Source organism: Amphiprion ocellaris, chromosome 2 (assembly GCF_022539595.1).
Source record: "Amphiprion ocellaris isolate individual 3 ecotype Okinawa chromosome 2, ASM2253959v1, whole genome shotgun sequence".
NCBI lineage: Eukaryota > Metazoa > Chordata > Actinopteri > Pomacentridae > Amphiprion > Amphiprion ocellaris.
Window position 1 is genome coordinate 7,094,959 of NC_072767.1, and position 20,927 is coordinate 7,115,885.

The 20,927-nt window shown below is 37.0% G+C and overlaps 2 protein-coding genes and 1 long non-coding RNA gene across 3 annotated transcripts; 2 read left to right on the forward strand and 1 right to left on the reverse strand.

Annotated features, from left to right (window-relative positions):
• Nucleotides 1-1,138: 1,138 nt before the first annotated feature.
• LOC129350061 (uncharacterized) lies at nucleotides 1,139-4,067 on the forward strand. The gene is made up of 3 exons (XR_008603276.1): nucleotides 1,139-1,489; nucleotides 2,626-2,774; nucleotides 3,760-4,067. It is a non-coding gene; the product is annotated as an uncharacterized LOC129350061 (long non-coding RNA).
• Nucleotides 4,068-11,367: 7,300 nt separating this feature from the next.
• LOC111586963 (guanine nucleotide-binding protein G(I)/G(S)/G(O) subunit gamma-5) lies at nucleotides 11,368-13,169 on the forward strand. The gene is made up of 3 exons (XM_023296806.3): nucleotides 11,368-11,565; nucleotides 11,652-11,805; nucleotides 12,896-13,169. The coding sequence occupies exons 1-2, from the start codon at nucleotides 11,485-11,487 to the stop codon at nucleotides 11,775-11,777; spliced, it is 207 nt and encodes a 68-aa protein (XP_023152574.1). The 5' UTR covers nucleotides 11,368-11,484; the 3' UTR covers nucleotides 11,778-11,805; nucleotides 12,896-13,169.
• rpf1 (ribosome production factor 1 homolog) lies at nucleotides 13,167-19,917 on the reverse strand. Its single transcript, XM_023296805.3, has 9 exons — nucleotides 19,623-19,917; nucleotides 18,043-18,099; nucleotides 17,836-17,916; nucleotides 17,642-17,737; nucleotides 17,197-17,350; nucleotides 16,961-17,043; nucleotides 16,186-16,367; nucleotides 15,983-16,109; nucleotides 13,167-14,702 (listed from the first exon to the last, which is right to left on the reverse strand). The coding sequence occupies exons 1-9, from the start codon at nucleotides 19,863-19,865 to the stop codon at nucleotides 14,661-14,663; spliced, it is 1,065 nt and encodes a 354-aa protein (XP_023152573.2). The 5' UTR covers nucleotides 19,866-19,917; the 3' UTR covers nucleotides 13,167-14,660.
• Between the last annotated feature and the right edge of the window lie 1,010 nt (nucleotides 19,918-20,927).

The window sequence follows — 20,927 nt, forward strand, 5'->3', positions numbered from 1 at the left end:
TGTTTTAAGCATTACATTAATTTTTTTATGTTTTTATTTTGATTTTCTATATTTAGAATCTATATATTTATATTTTTTCCTGTTTTTATTTTGCTTTATCTAATATATTTTTATATATTTTATATGCTATTTTTGTACTCACTCTGTGTATTAAACATTACATCTATTTGTATTTTAAGTTTTAGTTTATATATTTCTACTGTGTTTTTTTATATTCACTCTGTCAAATATTACACTTATTTTTTTAAATTTTGATTTTCTAGATATAGAATCTTTACATTTTTGCACTCACTCTTTTAGACATTTTTAACTTTTTTTGTTTTAATTTTATTTTGCTTTATCAAACAATTTAAAAAAATATATTTATGTTCTCTATATTTTTACACTCACTGTGTTTTAAACATTACATTTATTTGTTTATTTTAATTTAATTTTATATATTTATACTCAATATTTTTATACCCACTCTGTCAAGTTCTTCAAACATTAATTAATTAATTTTTTATATATATTTATAATCTCTATAATTTTTTACTTGCTCTTTTTGACATTTTTAACTCTACATTTTTGCATTATTTTATTTTGCTTTATCAAACAAATTTTTATATATTTTTATATTCTCTATATTTTTACATTCGCTCTGTCAAGTGTTCTAAACATTATATTTATTTATTTTTTTAAATTTTGATTTCAATTTCTATATTTACAATTACCATATTTAATTTTGTTTTGCTCTTTTAGGCATTTTTAACTTTCATTTTTGGTTTATTTTCTTTTGTTTTATCTAATTTTTTTATACATATTTTAATGTTCTCTGTATTGTTGGTCCGTGTACGGATCTGGTAATTGGATTTTCCGTTCTGAAACGGGTATTGAAAAACAAAAAACGAGCAGTTATTTGATTTTCGTTTTAAAATACAAAAATTAAAATTGAAATACAAGGCGTTTTTCCTTTTCATGATCAAAAAGGGTTATACGATTTTTTTGGAAATGCTTTTATTTTCGTTTTATATTTAGAATAACAAGAAAGTAAAATCAGTAAGAGACAGAAACGAAAAAACGGACCTTTTTTCATTTTCTGAGACCGGAAGTGGCCATCAGCAAGTGTGGAGCCAAACAGAATACGGTGCATAGACTGTATATACATTTTTTCCGTTAGTTTTCATGGTCAAAATGAGAGATCAGGTGGTCGATCTTAAAATAAATCAATATTGAATTTATTATAGAGCGTTAAAATTTTGAAGCCAGGGGGCGGGACTACTTGATTGACAGTCCGGTCTGGAATGATTGACAGGTCCTATGGAGGAGGCAGCAGAGACTCTGCTCTCCTCGTTTGGATTAATTCTGATATAATAACTGTTGGTTTATTTATCGGTAGAGCAGCAGAACATTTTCCACAGACAGTTTTCCTGCCTGTTGGCTTGTTTTAACCAGTTTTCTGCCTTCGGCTGATTCTACCAGCAGACACTGAAAGGACTCTGATAGTTCGGTAAGTTAATGTTTATTTTCGTATCGGTGTCGCTTTTAATGCACTTTATATGCAGCTTTAGTGTCAGATATAATGTGTGCCATGCACTCCAGATGTTGGTGGAGTTTGTTTCAGTGTGTGTTGACCAGAGAAGAAAGTTAGCATCTGGTAAATATTAGTTTTAATGTTAGCGATGCTAACCGAGCTAGCTGCTCAGTCGTAGCCTGATTAAAGCTAACGTAGCATCAAGCTAATGTGCGGAGTTTCATGTAAACAGCTAAAGTGTGTTGTGTTCCTGTAATGTGGTTCATTAAGTTCATAAAACTGTGGCTGTTTGATGTTAATGTAACGTTCAGGAAACTTAAATGTGATTAAAACAGTAACGTTAATGTTCTAGCTGTCAGTAATCAGCTTTAATTTGACACTAGAACAGAGTCTGATAGTTTTAAATGACATCAGTTTCAATAATTTGTTGAAAATTGTCTCATTTGTTGTTGTAATGTTGCTGCTGATTCATTAAAACCAGATGATCCGTGTTGAAGATACGTTTAGTTCTAGTATCAGAAGTACAAGAAGGAAAAAGGAAGCTTAGTTCTGCTACGTCAAAGATTTCAGCAATAAAATAACTAAATGAGTCTTTATGCCTCAAACTTTATTGTACAATAAAGAAATAATGAAATAATCACAGATACTAAAATATAAATGGCAGAGAAAACCTGAGAGAATAATTTCCTGAAAAGTCTGTGAAGGAAAAGCAGCTTTTTATCCTGAAAGATCAGAATCAGCTCCAACATCTGCATCTGACAGCATCAAGTCAACCAGAAAGAAAAGAAAAAAGAAAATGACTTCTTTCTGATCACATCTGTTCGGCTGCTCACAGGCTGCTGCTGCTCACATTCTTCACATTTATAGTCTGCTTTTAAAAGTTCAGCAGACAGGTGCTCTGCTTTGGAGTGTGACGATGTTGTCGGTGATGTGGAGAGTGAAGTTTCCGTTTCACCCACAGCATGCTTTAGGACGCCCAGGTCGGACTTGATGTTTGAAATACTGACCGACAGCTCAGATTTAACTGTCTGTAGTTCCGTTTTGATGGGTGTTAAACTTCACTCAAAGCCGCCAGGAGCTGGGTCTTTAAAATAACCGCCGTCTCGTTACAGAGTGAAAGTAGCAGTTCCTCCTTAAGGTCAGAGATTGCAGCATCTGAGGGCCTCTTCAAAAGGAGACGTAGTTGATGAAGACGTTCTGGAGCAGGACCAGAAAGACCACGACCAAGCAGCCTTGAGATCTTAGGCAGCGTCTCCCTCAGGTGGGTGTCAACGGTGTTCACGGTCAGGTCTGTGGTAATCCCATCAAAAAACAAAACAGAAAAAAATCTAGATTATAAATCAACATGTAACCAAAGCACTCTGTGTATAACGCCATAGTATAGGATGTAGTTCAGAAAATGTCAAAGTCTAGTATACGTTTCAAGAATAACATAGTATGGCCTGTAGTTCATAGTATAACTTGGCGGAAAAAAAAACATAGATTATTATGTGGTTCAAAAAGTGCAAAATGATAGGATGTTGCCTAAAATTGTCATGTATGATATGTGGTTCAAAAAATGTCATAGTGCAGTATATTGTCAAAATAGTATGTTTTTCAAGAAAACATCAGAGTATAATATGTCATCTAAAAAATGCCATAGAATAATATTTCATTGCACAAGTAAAAGTATAGTAATTATTAAAACTGTTTAGATTCTTATAACATGTTGCTGAAAAACAAAAAAAATAAAAACTAAAAAAATGTCATAGTAATATGTCAATTTAAAAAGCCTATAGTATAGAGTGTCACCCAACAAACGTCATAGTATAGCATGTCGCTCTAAAAACATCATAGTACAGCATGTCGCTCTAAAAACGTCATAGTATAGCATGTCATCCTAAAAACGTCATAGTATAGCCTTTAGTCCACAGCTGTCAGTAGGTGAGGAGCAACACAAAAACAGTCCAAACGCTGGTTTCCAGAGGGTTAGACGAATATTTATTTGAAAGAGTAAGTTTACAACACAACATGTGAGGGGTTAAAAGCAAATGGGTGTTAGTAAAATAAAAATAAATAAACAGAACTAAAAGTGAACTTCATGTTGACATTGATGGGCATTCCAACCAGGAACAAAGTAAAAGATAATCAATACGAAAAAAAAATCTCTTCCTGTTCACCTCTTAAAACCCAAAAACACACCACAGTAGCACCCTAAACTAAAACTACCAATGGGTTCCCTGTTTTCCTTTCTGAACAATTCAAAGGTCCCTCTCTATCTCCCTACACATCCACCAACCACTGGAACACATCTCCAAAGTTCTGCCGGGCCAGCTCAGCTTCCCCTCAGAAGAAGTGCTGCCACCTGCCAGATGAAGGAGCCTTTTGAGAGGCAGCTGGCATCGTGATTGGACTGTACTTTGGTCTGTTCCAATCCAGCTTCAACTCCAGAGACGGCAGGCGGGACGAGTCAACGGAGGCCTGGTGGATGAAGGCATGCAGCTGAGTACAATCCAGAAAACAACAGAGGAGGAGTGTAGCAGCCCAGAGCCAGAACAAACAAAATGTCATAGTATAAAACTGTTGTTATCTTTAATCTCTTTCCAAAGTTTCTACAAATCTACAAAGGTCCATTTTCAGTCACCTATAACTGCATTTGTGTGTGAATGAAAGGTCAAAAAATAGAAATAGCTACAGTATACTGTAGTAGATACTCACATGCATGTGGATAAACTCATCCATACACTGCATTTCCAGAATGGCAATGCTCAGCCATGAAATTGACTGCTTATTTCAGTCATTATGTGTCATCTTGTGAATAAAAAATAACATATAAACATGTTCACAAGGCGAAAAACTTGACTTTTGTCAAAGGGGGTCTTGAGCAGGATACAAGATTTCTTACATCACTGAAAGTTGGTTCTCTTTGTTAAGTGCAGGCTTCAAATTTCTGTGCAATGTAAGTTTCCTATTGGAGCAGGACTGACTCCCAAACTGTTTGTGGTGTCACAAGTTTTGATTGTTAGTGTCAAATTCTGACCCTACACCATTCTGCACACAATAAATCTTACACATTCAAAAGATTTAACATATTTCGAGTGGAAGGGACTTTAATTGTAGTAACTTTAGTCATTTAGATGATTGTATTATTCAGATGAGGGTTGTACGTGATGTCATAGGTTAGAAAACAATGTGGTTACAAGCAACACATAGTCAATATGATCACATCTAGTTGTTTACAACTTTTTAAGCCAAGCGTCCATAGTAGTAAACTGAGTCTGTTTGGATAATTGTTCAAATTGGGAAATTGTCTTTGCTTTTAAGGAAGCAGCATGGAACACTTTACCTTCATTTTTGAAATTTAAGACTGAAAATTTAAAAAAAAAATAAAAAAATCCTATTGAAGCTGAATCCGTAATCCGTGTATGGTTCGCTCATTCGTTTTTCCGATTCAAAATGAGAAAAAACAAATAATCGATCTGTTTTTTTTGTTTTTTCGCTTAAAAATTAAATTCTAAAAACAAAAAGTAGAGAAAGAAAAAATGCTGTGTTTTTACAAATTTTAAGGTTTAAACAAAAGAAAAAGCGTTTTCCCATTTGGAAGCTGCCGGCAGAACCGGAAGTCAAAGCCATAACTCGTGGTGACTTGACTTCACTTCTCTGTCCTAAACTCTGCACCACGTACTTTGAAAACAACGAAGACATGTTTGTCTTATTTAGAGGGAGTCCACGCATCACACCGAGAGCTCATGATCTCAGTGTGAACAAAATCGCTTTAATATTCCAAGTAAGTATTTTTAAGTATTAAAATGTGAAGAACTCTGGCGATTCCAGTTTACTCAGGTGAACTGTTGATAGTTTCCGTCTCCAGATGTTTCTGTAACCGGGTCTAAACAAATCTGCAAAAAAACTAAATCTCACGGTCTGGGATCACCACAATTCATCAGTGATGTCCTGGTTCGAGGTTTAAAGACTGATTTATTTACCTACACGAATTTCTGAGTCTTAGGCAGTAGGACAGGAATGATTTCATGCAGAGAAATGACACACTGACTCAAATCACTTATTTTTTTCTGAAATATCAATATTATTTAATTATCTCCAAGACACATCCAAATTTTTTTTGTTTCAATAACAACTTATTTGGCCAAAATTAACAGATTTTTGCTGCACTCTCTTTTACTCCCGTTGTGCACAACGTTTAATCATTCCCATGTCACCTGTAGAAGCTGTACTCCCTGTCACGACAAAAAAAAAAAAAAAATCCAGTGATGTCGAAGGTCAGCGATCCAGTTCCTTCACCAGAAAGAAGGTCGGCGATCCAACTCCTGCACCACAAAGAAGGTCGGCGATCCAACTCCTGCACCAGAACAAACCCACGACGACAGTCCGCGGCCACGTCACTCCTGGCGGCAGAATTCAGCGCTGAGCTGCAGACACAGCTTTCCCCTTCAAAGCCGATTCACCTCACACAGTCCGGTCCGCTATTACACAAAGTATACATTTCAGACAATACGCTGGAAGGTCCCCGTTTTGGATCCCGTTTTCCTTGCTTTACAGAGAACTACCATTACATCTATCTCCCTCTACAGCCAGGATGGAAAAAGAAAAAAAAGAAAAACGTGTACAGCGCAGTCCTGCTGCCACCTTAACTCGACACGCTAAGCTAAACATGCTACACATACACGTGTACACTAAGTTCCACCTACACGCAGCTAAATCATTAAAACCCTGGCCACATAACTTAAAACATCTAAACAAGATATATATATAACAACAGTCCACGTACATTTTATGTATGAACACACACGTTATCTGAAATCAACAGTGCGGCAACTTCTGAACATTCACTGTGACTAAACCGTAGCGTTTAAATCTTAAACGAATTATAAATGATAGAAAAATGATGTATATGAGCTTACCTATTACACAAAATATACATTTCAGACAATACGCTGGAAAGTCCCCGTTTTGGATCCCGTTTTCCTTGCTTTACAGAGAACTACCATTATGTCTATCTCCCTCTACAGACAGGATGGAAAAGAACGTGTACAGCGCAGTCCTGCTGCCACCTACAGGAATTTACCACCAACCGTTTCATCACTGCTGCAAAACTGTCGAAAATAACAACAGCTCATAATGAAAAGAAATAAATGACTTTTCCAGGAATTTTATGTCTGAACCAGTGCAATAGGAAACTCATACCATCTGGATTATTTACTAAATGTTATTCTATCCACATGGAATGTCCCACATATTTTATACTTAACAAAGCCATACTAATTTATTAAAATGAACTCTTAAACATGTGCAAAACATATGAACTATTTTTAAAAAAATTTCAAGATAGAAATTTTTAGGTGGGTTACATCTCGTCGCAGATTCGTCCCGACCACACCTGACTGTGTGTGAAATAAAGGTACTAGATCAGTGTTTCTCAAATAGTGGGGCGCGCCCCCCCCTGGGGGGGGCGCAGAGGCATGTCAAGGGGGGCGCAGGAGACTGGGAGGAAAAGGTCCTTCAACACGGAACTAATTAGCTGAACTATTGTTTTAACGTCGGCCTGTTTTTCGCGGCGTACAACAATACTGAAATTGTGCTGACCCCATAGACTGTATATGCCATAGATATAAAAAAAAATATTAATAACAATGATCTTCTGTATATATCTATGGTATATGCACTGGCCATTCAGACTCCGAAGTACAGACTCCTGAGAACGGGAGAACGCATCGTTAATGTGCAGTCGGAACACCAGCGTACTTGATCACGTCACATACTCGGCTCATCTCCTCCGATTATTTTTATCAGCAATGTCAAACATACGGCCTGCGGGCCAAAACCGGCCCACCAGACGGTCCATGTCGGCCCGTGGAACGACTTTACAAATGATAAAAATTACAACAACATTAACTGTAAATTGTAAATTTGTAAAATTGTAAATTTAAAATAATTTCTAGAACTTGACAAGTTGTTCACATCATGAAGTAAAAATACTAGATTGTTCAGTTCCAGATACCTGTGACTGAATGTTTTGTGTTTTTGTAGATAAACTGTTATCTGGCAGTTACAATGCATGTGTAAATGATGAACTGAGGCATAATAGGCTACTGTTGAAATTGAACTTGTTTTCCTTAAGAAATTTCAGGTTCATAATATTTTGTAAAAAGATACTTCATTAAATGTGAACATTTTCAGAATGTACTATTTTTGAACTAAACCAAAGGGGAAAAGTTAGAATTGTGGTTATTTATAGGTTATTATGCTGTGATTTTACTGGTGGGGCCCACTGGAGATCAAATTGGGTTTATGTGGTCCTTGGACTAAAATGAGTTTGACACCCGTGATCTTTTTATATATATATATATATATATATATATATATATATATATATATATATATATATATATATATATATATATATATATATATATATGCACGAAGTTATTGGGGGGGCACGAAAGTTTTTTGTCCTCCGAAGGGGGGCCCGACAGAAAATATTTGAGAACCACTGTACTAGATAAAGAAGACCTGCAGAAAAACGTCGGCATCACTACTTAATAAAGTCTATATCCATGTAAATAACATCTGCAGACAGTAAAAAGAAATGTGCGGGTGAAATTAAAAAAAAACATATTTTTCTATGAACGCTGAGAGGAAACGATGGAATCCAGAGATAAAATTAGAGACCACAGTCTGACTCATCATGCCACTGACCAGTCTGATAAACATCCCGCTTCATCCACATAGATCTTTGTCATTCTATCAGGTGTTTAACACCTGGTGATTGTTCAGGAAACACGCCCAGGTTAACTGGGGATAATCACAACTTAACACAGGCTGTCTGGTTAATAACGAGACACAAAACTAATTAATGTCTCACCAAGAAAACCCACAACATAGAAGCTCGTCCACTGCTGTGTGTTAGTCTGAGTTCAGTGGAACAGATCCAGAGCAGAACTTCAGGTTTAACTTGGGTTTGTTCTCAGAAACACTCAGACCCTCAGCAGCCTCCTAGCAGAACAACACACAGCAGAACATTAGCTGGATCTGATAAAATACATCAGAACACGCAGTAGAACATCAGCTGGATCTGATAAAATACATCAGAACACGCAGTAGAACACCAGCTGGATCTGATAAAATACATCAGAACACGCAGCAGAATATCAGCTGGATCTGATAAAATACATCAGAACAACACGCAGCAGAACATCAGCTGGATCTGATAAATACATCAGAACACGCAGCAGAACATCAGTTGGATCTGATAAATACATCAGAACATGCAGCAGAACATCAGCTGGATCTGATAAAATGCATCAAAACAACCAGAACATCAGCTGGATCTGATAAAATACATCAGAACACGCAGCAGAACATCAGCTGGATCTGACAAAATACATCAGAACACGCAGCAGAACATCAGCTGGATCTGATAAAATACATCAGAACACGCAGCAGAACATCAGCTGGATCTGATAAAATACATCAGAAGAAAACGCAGCAGAACATCAGCTGGATCTGATAAAATACATCAGAACAACACGCAGCAGAACATCAGCTGGATCTGATAAAATACATCAGAACACGCAGCAGAACATCAGCTGGATCTGATAAAATACATCAGAACATCAGCTGGATCTGATAAAATACATCAGAACAACACGCAGCAGAACATCAGCTGAATCTGATAAAATACATCAGAACAAACTGAGACCACGTTGTTAAAACTAGTCACTCAGAAAACAATAAAACACATTCAGTCCTCCGTTCTAACCGTCATTTCAGAGCACTTTAACCGCTGACAATATTAAATAAAAATGGAAGTAAACGATTCGATCTGGTCAAAAGAAACAATATATGTGTGAGTTGTGTCTTTCCAAAAACTCTGGCTGGTTTAGAAATGGCAAAAAGATACTTTTAGAGACATTGCAGAGGAAGACAAGAATACTTCCAGTACTGTACAGTCTGAGTGATTAAACTACGCAGGTCGTTTGTGTTATATTTTTGTAATCCTTTTTACATCCTTGTGAAGATGTTTATCGGAAGGATCGGTGGCACGATGAGTCAGACTGTGGTCTCTGATTTTATCTCTGGATTCCATCGTTTCCTGTCACCATTCATAAAAATACGTGTTTGTTATTTCTCCAGCACATTTCTTTTTATTGTCTGTAGATGATATTTACATGGATATAGACTTTATTAAGTAGTGATACCGACGTTTTTCGGCAGGTCTTCTTTATCAAGTATCTTTATTTCACACACAGCCAGGTCTGGTCTGGATGAATCTGAGGACGAAACATCTGGAGAGGGAAACTATCACCAGTTAACCTGATCACCAGTTAAACTGGAACAGTGGCACCAGTAGATGACCAGTATCCCGTCATAAACTGTCGTCCACATGTCGGATCTGACTGTAAAACACACAAAAGTGAAACGTAACATTCTACAGTTAATAAAGTATGGCACTGAAAATAACATCTGTGGTTAACAGAACAAATTCCAGCTCTCTCCAAATCAGCATCGACACGATTGATCTTCTTAAACTGTTCTCCAGCAGAACCTCCTCACACTCATTATAGACTCTATAATATAATATAATTATAAACTCTATAATATAGAACAATGTGGAGCTCCATGAGTTCTGCGTGGGTTTTCCACTCTTAAAGAGAATTAAATAGGAAAAGGGCTCGATGACAGCCATTCTTGATGTGTTCACGATCCAGACCAGCTCTAAACTGTGCTTCCTCGGCGACTTCCGGTGTTGCTACAAAATAAAACAACAGACGTATTTTGTATTTCGGGTTTAAAAAGCTAGAGCACAAAACCGACACTGTGTTTTTTTTCATTAGTTAAAAAATACATTTCTGCATTTAGGTTTTAAAACCGGAAAAACAAAAAACATCGTGGTTTATTGTTTTTTTTTTAGATTTTATTTTGAAACGGAAAGACGAATGAGCGAACCATACGCGGATTCGAACCATACACGGATTATACACGGACCATTTTTACACTCACTCTGTCAAATTTTTTAAACATTACATTTATTTGATTATTTTAATTTAGATTTTATATATTTAGAATCTCTATATTTTACATTTTTCACTCTTTTAGGCATTTTTAACTTTACATTTTTGTTTTATTTTATTCTTCTTTAGACCTTTTCATTTGTTTAAATCATTGTGTGTGTTTTTTGTTTTTTTTGTTTTTTTTAACATTTTTGGGGTTTTTTGCATACAATTAGTCTCTCTGTATTTGTATACTTCTATTTATATTTTGTTATATTATATATATTATGTAGATTTTTATGCCTAATCTGTCGGGCATTTTTACTTTTACATTTTATTTTAATTTTATTTTATATATTTAGAATCTCTACAGTTTTATACACTCTTTTAGGCATTTTTATCTCTAGTTTTTTTCTTTGCAATTTATCAATATTTTTATACTCTCTCTGCCATTTGTTATTCAGTTCATGTTTTCCTTCTATTTAGTTTCTTCTCTTTTCTATATTGTCTTTTCTATATTTTTATATTCCATTTGTCAGGCGACTTTACATTATTTTTTTAATTTAATAAAGTGTAATTATACGATTTCACCACTAGATATCGTAGTTTCTACGATGCTGCGTTCGGGTATAGTGGGAATTATGCCACATCAGTAAGTTTAGAACATTTTCGACCGCTGTGTTGCTGATGTAATGTTTAAAAAAATACTTTTTCCATCCACATGACTAAAATCTTAAACTTTGAGGTTTCTGACCTGAATCTCGTTTTCACTACTTTACTTCTCAGAGAACAACAAACACTGTTAGCGGTGACTTTTCGACCTTTGGTAAACTTGAAACTTACGAGCATCACGTTAAGGCAGCACTATGTGACGCTCCTTTAAGGAAGAAGAAGAAGTTAGCAGCTAGCTAGCTAGCAGCGACAGCGAACTCTTTATTAAAGTTTTAAATTCGTCTTTAATCTGCGACTTTAACCTCAGTAATGTCGGGATCATCCAACATCGTGGCGATGAAGAAAATCGTTCAACAGCTGCGCCTTGAGGCCGGACTAAACCGAGTGAAGGTAGCGGTTTGGAGCGTTTTAGTTTCTGTCGTCGCTCTTTGTTTAAATTATTCTTCAACTAAACTTAACTTCCGGTGTTCCTTCAGGTGTCTCAGGCCGCCGCCGACCTGCAGCAGTTCTGCCTCCAGAACGCCCAGCAGGACCCTCTGCTCACCGGCATGTCGTCCAGCAACAACCCGTTCCGACCGCAGAAAGTCTGCTCCTTCCTATAGCACCGCGGCCGGCCGGGCCTCCTGCTCCGTGAGTCCGCTCTCCGCTGCTCCATGTCCGGCTACCGCTCGGCGCTCTGCCCGCTGTTCTGCCCAGAAGGGATTTTAGTCCACAGAAGTAGCTGTCCTCATGTCTCTGCGTGATTTAACGTCCTCTTTGTTCTACACGAACCGTTTCAGTCATTTTTTTTACCGGTTGAAACAGCTTTAAAGGAACAGTTCAACTCGTATAATTCCGTTTTCCACTAGTTAAAAAGTGACTTTAGTTCCAACATTGTGGTTGAAATGTTGTTGATGCTTCAAAATGATGATAAATCCTGAACAAATTTATTAGATCCTGTCATAAAAAATCCTTTTGTGGTAATTTTGCGGTAATTCTGAGTCTTTTTGTGGTAATTTTTAGTCTTTTCTGGTAATTTTGTGTATTTTTGTGGTAATTTTGGGTGTTTTGTGTTAATTTAGTGTCTTTTTGTGGTAATTTGGAATCTTTTTGTGGTAATTTTGAGTGTTTTTGTGGTAATTTTGAATCTTTTTGTGGCAATTTTGAATCTTTTGTGGTAATTTTGCATCTTTTTGTGGTAATTTTTGTGGTAATTTTGTGTCTTTGTGGTAATTTTTAGTGTTTTGTGGTAATTTTGCATCTTTTGTGGTCATTTTGAGTCTTTTTCTTGTAAGTTTGAGTCTTTGTGGTAATTTTGCATCTTTTTGTGGTAATTTTGAGGACAACTGCAGAAAAGATCTTTTGTTTTCCAGCAGCACGTTAAATAAAACCTCCGTGAATAAATGTTTATGTATTAATCAGAGTTTTCTGAACTAATTGAACAGTAGTCATCTATTAAATTTATTTTGATAATCGATTAGTTTGAGGAGGACAAAAACCTCTAAATTCTCTGACAGCAGCTTCCTAAATGTGAATATTTTCTGCTTTCTTTCCTCCTCTGACAGTAAACTGAACATCTTTGGTCAAAACAAGACATTTTTTCCTCTTTAACTTTGGGAAACGCTCATTTTTTTCACCAAAACTACTGATCTTAGCTGTGAAGCAGCTTGTAAAAGTTCTTAAACTGTCAGATGTGTGAGTTAAATGTTTCTGATTATTAATCTGCATCATCTTTCTGCAGGTTTTGGACTTGGTGGTGCTTGGTGGATCTGGGCTGCAGCATCATGGACTGGAATCGTCTCAGGAGTGTTTTAGGGAATTTGGGCCAAACAAACTAACTTAAGAGTATTCATTTGTGTTTTTTTTTTTTACTTTTGCCTTTGTAAACTCTCGTACACACACATTTCAAAGTGCTGACACAGCACCGCAAGTGTCTTAACCTCCTGCTAACCCATATCAACACACATGTGCCTTTTAAAATGTTGACAACAAATAAAACACATTTCCACGTGTTACTCTTGGAGCTTCTGTTGTATTAAAATAAGAATATACATGTTTGGAAATCAGTGACACATCATGAAAATTCAGCTGCAGTGTGAACAAAACATGAAACATTTCCCCCGATTTCAGACATTCTTGCCTCCGATTGGCTGCTGCTGGTACAGGTGAGGATGCAGCAGGTGAGTTTACATCCGACTGTGACCTGAGAGCCGAACTAGGAAGAGATTAACCAGTTAAAAAAGTATCTTGAGTTTTCAATGTTATGAAGGCGGTCATCACCATGGTAACTGAGGATTTACAGCTAGATCGCCATGGTAACTTATGCTGCATAGCTATATCATCATGCTAACTGATGCTTTACTGCTAAATCACCATGGCAACTGATGCTTTACAGCTAGATCGTCATGGCAACTGATGCTTTACAGCTAGATCGTCATGGTAACTGATGCTTTACAGCTAGATCGCCATGGTAACTGATGCTGCACAGCTAGATCACCACGGTAACTGATGCTTTAAAGCTAGATCACCATGGTAACTGATGCTTTAAAGCTAGATCACCATGGTAACTGATGCTATACAGCTAAATCGTCATAACTGATGCTTTACAGCCAGATCGTCATGGTAACTGATGCTGCACAGCTAGATCACCATGGTAACTGATGCTAACCTGCTCTGGAGGAGTTTCTGTTCAGAGTTTGAGGTTTAAATCAGCTGTAAGAAGCATTTCCTTTCATTCTTTGGATGATATTCTATATTTTTATGTATATATTTATATATATTTGATGATAAAAGATTCTTAGCTGAAGTTTTCTTGGCTGAGGTCTATGTTTGTGATCCCTCTGAATGCAGCTATAGAAGTGTAAACATCACATCGCTGTAGGAACAATGTTTTGATGCTTGGTTCTGATTTGCTGCCTAGTCTACTGGTACTGCAGCTGATTAAAACATTTATTTGTTGGTTTTCATCACAGAGAAAATTCAATTAATTTAACTTGGATTAAAGTGATTTTCACATCTGCTTAATTATGAGACAGTGTGAGACCTAAACAAACATTTAAACAAATAAAAACAGTTTCAGAGCTCTAATGTGCAGCTGGGAGTTAGAAATAAGCCACTAATTCCTTTCTCACAGTAGCACTGCTTCATATCCAAATGATCTTTTATATATTTATTCTTCAAAACTCCTTTACAACAACTTGTTCCTCCAGCGCCGTCTGATTGCTGTTAATTTATCAAACTTGCTTGGTATTTCAGCCCTCTAGAAGAGTTTTCAGGGAATCAGGACTCTGAGGCTCCAGATCTCCAACCTTCATCTCAGCCCTGATCTGTCCATCAAAGTCTGGATCTGGACAAGAACTGTACATGTAGCTTTATAAAAACCAGGTAAAATATGAAAACAAGCTCATCGATCCACGTTTAACTGTCGTCCTCAGCATAAAGTCTTTCTGTGTAAGTCCACAAACATCTGCGGCTTCCTGGATCATCCTGATCTGGAAACGTTGGGTTTAAAGCTGGAACTTCCGTCTGCAGGCGTCCATCTCATGGCGCTGAGATCAGACAAAGTAATTAGAACAGGGGAGTCAAACTCATCTTAGTTCAGGTTCCACATTAAGCCCAGTTTGATCTCCAGTGACCAGTAAAATCACAGCATAATAACCTATAAATAACAACCCCTAATGTTTCCTTTGTTTTAGTGCATTCTTAAAATGTTCACATTTAAGGAATTATCTTTTTACTAAACATCATGAACAACCTCAAATTTCTGAAGAAAATTCAATTTCATCAATATTATGCTTCAGTTGATCATTTTCATAAAAGATATTACAAAAATGAGACACAAAATGATAAAAAAATGTGACAAACGACACGAAACGAGACAAAAAATAGACAAAAAAGTTACATAGCAACAAAAAAATGGACAAACGACAAAAACGAGACAAAAAAATGACAAAATCCAGAAACAAAAGAGTAGACAACAGAAGCGAGACAAAAAACAACACAAAACGATGCACAAAACAACAAATAAAGCGAAACACAAATGATAAAAATAAGGCAAAAAACACAAGCGAGACAAAAAGGAAACACAAAACGAAAAAACAAGACAAAAATGACAAAACTGACAAAAAGCAAGACAAAATATTACAAAAATAAGACACAAAACGACAAAATCAAGAAAATGGCAAAAATGAGCCAAAAAAATATAAAGATGACAGAGACAAAAAGAAACAAAACATAAAGGAAACACAAAACAAAAAAGGAGAAACAAAACAAAAACATGACAAATGACAAAAATCAGACAAAACTACAAAAACAAGACGTAAAACGAAAAAACTGAGACAAACAAGAAACACAACAAGGAAAAGGACAAAAAATTACACAAAAATTACAAAGCAACAAAAAACACAAGCGAGACAAAAAGGAAACACAAAACGACAAGTCAGACCAAAAAAGAAAAAAACAACAAAAGCAAGACAAAATATTACAACAAGGAGACACACAAAACGACAAAAGAACAATAAACATTCTAGTATTTTACTTTATGATCAGAACAACTTGTCATGGTCTAGAAATTATTTTAAATTTATAGTTTTACTAATTTACAATCAGCAGTTAATGTCTTCTCTGGAATTTTTACACTTTGAGGGCCAGATTGGACCCTCTGGAGGGCCGCTTCTGGCCCGCGGGCCACATGTTGGACACCCCTGATTTAGGTGATAATTTATGATTGGCAAAGAAAAAAGTTTCAGTGGGTGGAGAAGCTGCATTTAAAGAAGCGCGTTCGATCGCCAGCTCCTCTGGCGTCTTAAAGACGAGCTGAAAGACTCACCTTCAGCACCCACTCGTACTCCCCGAACTTCGAGTCGAAGGTGCCTTTCTGTAGAGAGCGGAGTTTGAGGGTGAAGCGAGGTCCGAGCTCCTGGATGCCCACTCTCTTCTCGTTCTTGAAGATGTACCTTCAGAGAAGCAACGGGATTGTTAATGAGTCTGAGCTAAATGCGCTGAAAGTCCGGGTTTGGTCCAAACGTTCACCTGTGGAACCTGAAGAAGATGAAGTCTCTCTGGTTGTGGAAGGTGGCGACCTGTCGACCCACAAACTGAGGGTCCTGAGGGAAGAGGGCGGCGAACAGTCGGCCGATGGTGTGTCCCAGACGGGTGCTGAAGTTGTTGAGGATCACCTCGGGAGAATGTTCGGTCGGATCTTTACCTCGTCTCTGCAGGAAAAACAGCACAAGTGTCGGCATCACAGAGGCAGCAGCTCTGAGTGTTTAAACAGAAAATACAACATAAGAAGAAAACAGCTGTGGGGTTATTTGAAGGCATTCAGTCTGTTTCCTCTAACACCTGGAGCTAAGCTAGGCTAAAAATGCTAAAATGCTACAAGGTCATTGCATTAAAAATCTGTTATTTCTCCCAACTGACACCCTCAGATTTAGTTCATCTTTTTTGTAAGTTAACTTCAGTATATTTATGCAAATTTTTACCTTCATACTGTGAATACCTTCAGAGTTTCAGGGCCTTGAAGTACACAGAGATGCTGTTTTAATTCTGGGTATTTTTCATTATTTCTGAGCCTCAGAACTTCATCAGTTCAGCAGATAGACACATGACATTTAGGAGGAGAAACACACCTGAATTCTGGTAAAAACTGACACCAGATCAGGGTGGATGCAGGGATTTGTTGAGTCTTCTTACACAGTTTGAAAGTAGATCTTTGCACAGTTTCATTAAATATACTAAAGTTACTGCAGATAAAAAAATCTGCTGATTCTGAGGTGGTCAGGTGGGACAGCGACAGCAAACTTGCCTTCATCTCCTTGCGTAGTCGAACACTGCTGACCTTGAAGTGAGCGGTCGGTCCATCAGGGAGGTGGCAGAGAACCAAACCATCTTAAAGTAACAGTTAAGGACATTAGAAAACATCTCAACAAGTCAAAGTTTCACATTCTTCATTCAATACTGGGTTTCTTTCTTCTGCTGCAATCATTCTGCAGAGACATAAACCTTTAAAGAACAGCGTTTATCTCAGCGCTGGGAGGATACTGGGTGTTTGACGGTCCTCGTTGATGACCATGAGGTAGGTGAAGTTCCTGGAGACGCACTGAGGAATGATCCTCTTCAGCGGCAGGCCTCTTCTGTAGTAAACGTGGGAATTTGGGATGACTGTGGCCAGCTGCTCACAAAACCTCATCGTCCTCTGTGAGAAACACGACATGGAATGATCAACGTGTTGAACAGACAACGTTTGAGATCAATTAATGAAGTAGAAACTGTTCCCCATCAAGCCCAAGCGCTACAAAAAATACTGACAACACGAAGCAGATGTCAAACAAGTCATTATTTCAAACCTTATTTTGGACAATTGATCACCAACATCTAGACCTCTATGAACATCAACATCTAGACCTCTGTGAACATCTAGACCCCTACTTCAATGATTAAATAGTACTAAAACATTTCCATATCCTAAAAAGCAGCAGCCTCTCACCCCTCTGGGTCGGTCTGACGTCGTGATGAGCACTTTGGGATTCGTCAAACCGTTGAAGTAGGCAGAAAATTCATCAGTTCCCTCGTCAAATGCAACCTGTACATCACACACACGCAAAAACACACTAATTAAAGCAAAATTCATTAACAGAAACTGAAGATATTTGCAGAAGCTCAGCTAAAAACTGTCCGTACTTCCTCATCTTCTGGATCCACCGTGGTCTCGTCGTACACTCTCTGGTTTTCTATTGTCTTGGGGACCTTCTTTGGCGGCGCCTTCATCAGGGACGGAATAAATACAATCAAGTATGCATAATATTACTGCTTTTGCCCTATTTAATGGTAAAAATAACAAACACAAATTATAAAATGTCCTCTTTGGGAGAAACGGAGAAAACTCACCTTGTCACCTAAAGCTTCTCGTTCTTTTTTCTTCTTTTTCTTCAGCTGCATCTTTTGCTGAAAACACGGAAAAATACGACATAGTTGAGCAAAAAAGCATCATTTTTATTACAGTTTTGTCACTAAACTGCCGGGATAAGCAGCAAAGCAAAAATATGAAACAATAACTGTAATGAAGAAATCTGATTTTTGGTTATGAGATTTTAACTCTTTAAAATCAGAAAAGATGATTTATTGGAAAATAGTTTTGAGTTTATCAAGTAAACTGGCCACACATAATACACATAACTATAAATCATCACAGTTAATCAGCTGCAGGTAAATCATTAGTTATATGGCGAACATCTCAGCTGTCAGGATATATTCATTTTATATTATCCTGTCTGTTGTTGAGTCTGTACATCCCTCAGGGTGAGGAGTTCCTCCTTGAGACTTGGGGCTTTTGCTCAGTGTCCATTCTACTTTTAAATACCTCAATAAAGATGCAACTGAGAGAGTAAACATCCACAGATTTGATTGGCTGAGCCCCCAGAGTGTCACCACCTCTGAGTACATCAGGGGTGTCCAACATGAGGCCCGTGGGCCAAAAGCGGCCCTCCAGAGGGTCCAATCTGGCCCTCAAAGTGTAAAAATTCCAGAGAAGACATTAACTGCAAACTGTTCTTTTGTCATTGTGTCTCATTTTGTTATATTTTGTCTTGTTTTTGTTGGTGTTTTGTCTGGCTTTTACCACGTTTTTTCTCTCGTTTGTATATATTTTGTAACTTTGTCACTTTTTTGTTTTGTCGTTTGTCTCATTTTTTGTCATTTTGTTTCTCACTTTTGTCGTTTGTGTCATTTTTGTAATATTTTGTCTTGTTTGTTGTCATTTGTCATTTTGTGCATCATTTTTGTTCTTTTCTGTCTCAGTTTTGTCATTTTGTGTCTTGTTTTAGACATTTTGTGTCTCGGTTTTGTCATTTTGCGTCTCATTTTTGTCATTTTGTATCTTGTTTTTGTCATTTTCTGTCTCGGTTTTGTTGTGTGTGCGTCATTTTTGCAATATTTTGTCTATTTTTTTTTTTTTTTTAAAGCAAAATCCTGTATGGTTCAGTTCCAGATGACTAAATGTTGTGTTCCTTTGTAGACACTCTGTGATCTGGAAGTTGTAATGTGGAAATGATAAACTGAGGCTGAATGTTGTTGAAATTGAATTTATTTTTATTCAGATACTTCAGGTTGTTCATAATGTTTTGTAAAAAGATAATTCCTTAAATGTGACTATTGTCAGAATGTAGTTTATTGCACTAAAACAAAGGAAACACTAGGAGTTGTGGTTATTTACGGGTTATTATGCTGTGATTTTACTGGTCACTGGAGATGAAATTGAGCTTAATGTGGAACTAACCCGAACTAGAATGACTTTGACACCCCTGGAGTAGATAATTTCAGCCATACCTGTACTTCATAACAGTCTTAAATGTGGGGTTTATTGTAGTTTTGTTGTATTGAGCTGCGTTAGTTTAGGCTAGCTAGCTGCAGCTAATAATCTAGCAGCTGCACGTTACCCGTTAATGTCAGCTCGTATTTATTATTTCTACCTTTCTTTTCTCCTGCTTCAGCTTCATGAACATCAGGTGTCTCCGCTGTTTGTTCTTTATCTCGGACACGCTGAACGTTGGAGGGAAGGAGGCCTCCATCTTCTCCATCTTCTTTTCCGTCTTCTTCTCCTCCGTCTCCTTTCCTTCTACGGCGCCCTCCGCACTCTTCTTCTTCTTCTGTTTCTTGTTCTTCTTGCTCTTACCTGCGCTGTCCCGGCTCACGGGAACCTCCGTGATGTCCATCTTCTGTCCGTTTTTCTCACGTGTTTATGGTGCAGCAGGCTGTCGGTCCGTCAGTTCACGTCCGGGTTCACGGAGCCATCCGTCGGTGTGGAGATGAAGAAGATGTGCGCCCCCTGGTGGTGAGGAGGAGACACAGCGCCCAGTGTACAGGGCCTAATATTGTATGCTAGAACAGGGGTCTCATTTTAGGTTAGGGGCCACATTGAACCCAGTTTAATCTCAAGTGACCAGTAAATTCAAAGCATAATAACCTACAAATAACTCCAAATTTTTCCTTTGTTTTAGTGCAAAATGTTCACATTTAAGGAATTATCTTTACACAAAACATAAAGAACAACCTGAAATTTCTTAAGAAAAAGAAGCTTAATTTCAGCAATACTATACCTCAGTTTATCATTTACATATTACAACTTCCAGATCACAGAGTTTCTGAAAAGGCACAAAACATTCAGTCAAAGGTATCTGGAACTGGACGGTATAGTATTTTACTTTATGATCAAAACAACAAAAGTCAGACAAAAAAAGACAAAGAAACAACAAACACAAGACAAAATGACAAAACCAAGATGCAAAATGACAAAAACAAGACACAAAATGACAAAATTGAGGCACAACATGACAAAAACGAGACACAAAATAACAAAACCGAGACACAAAATGACAAATGACACACAAACAACAAAAGTAAGAAACAAAATGAAAAATAATGAGACAAACGACACAAAACAAAACAAAAAAGTGACAAAATTTAGACAAAAAACAAACAAAGTGACAAAAAAATGGCAAAATCGTGAAACAAAACGACAAAAACGATACAACAGTGAATAAAGCAAAACACAAAATGACAAAAATGAGACAAAAAACACAAGCGAGACCAAAAGGAAACATAAAACGACAAAACATGAGACAAAAGTCAGTCAGAAAACAAAAACAAGACAAAATATTACAAAAATGAGACACAGACTGGCAAAAGAACAATGAACAATCTAGTATTTTACTTGAACAACTTGTCATGGTCTAGAAATTGTTTTAAATTTATAGTTTTACTAATTTACAATGTGC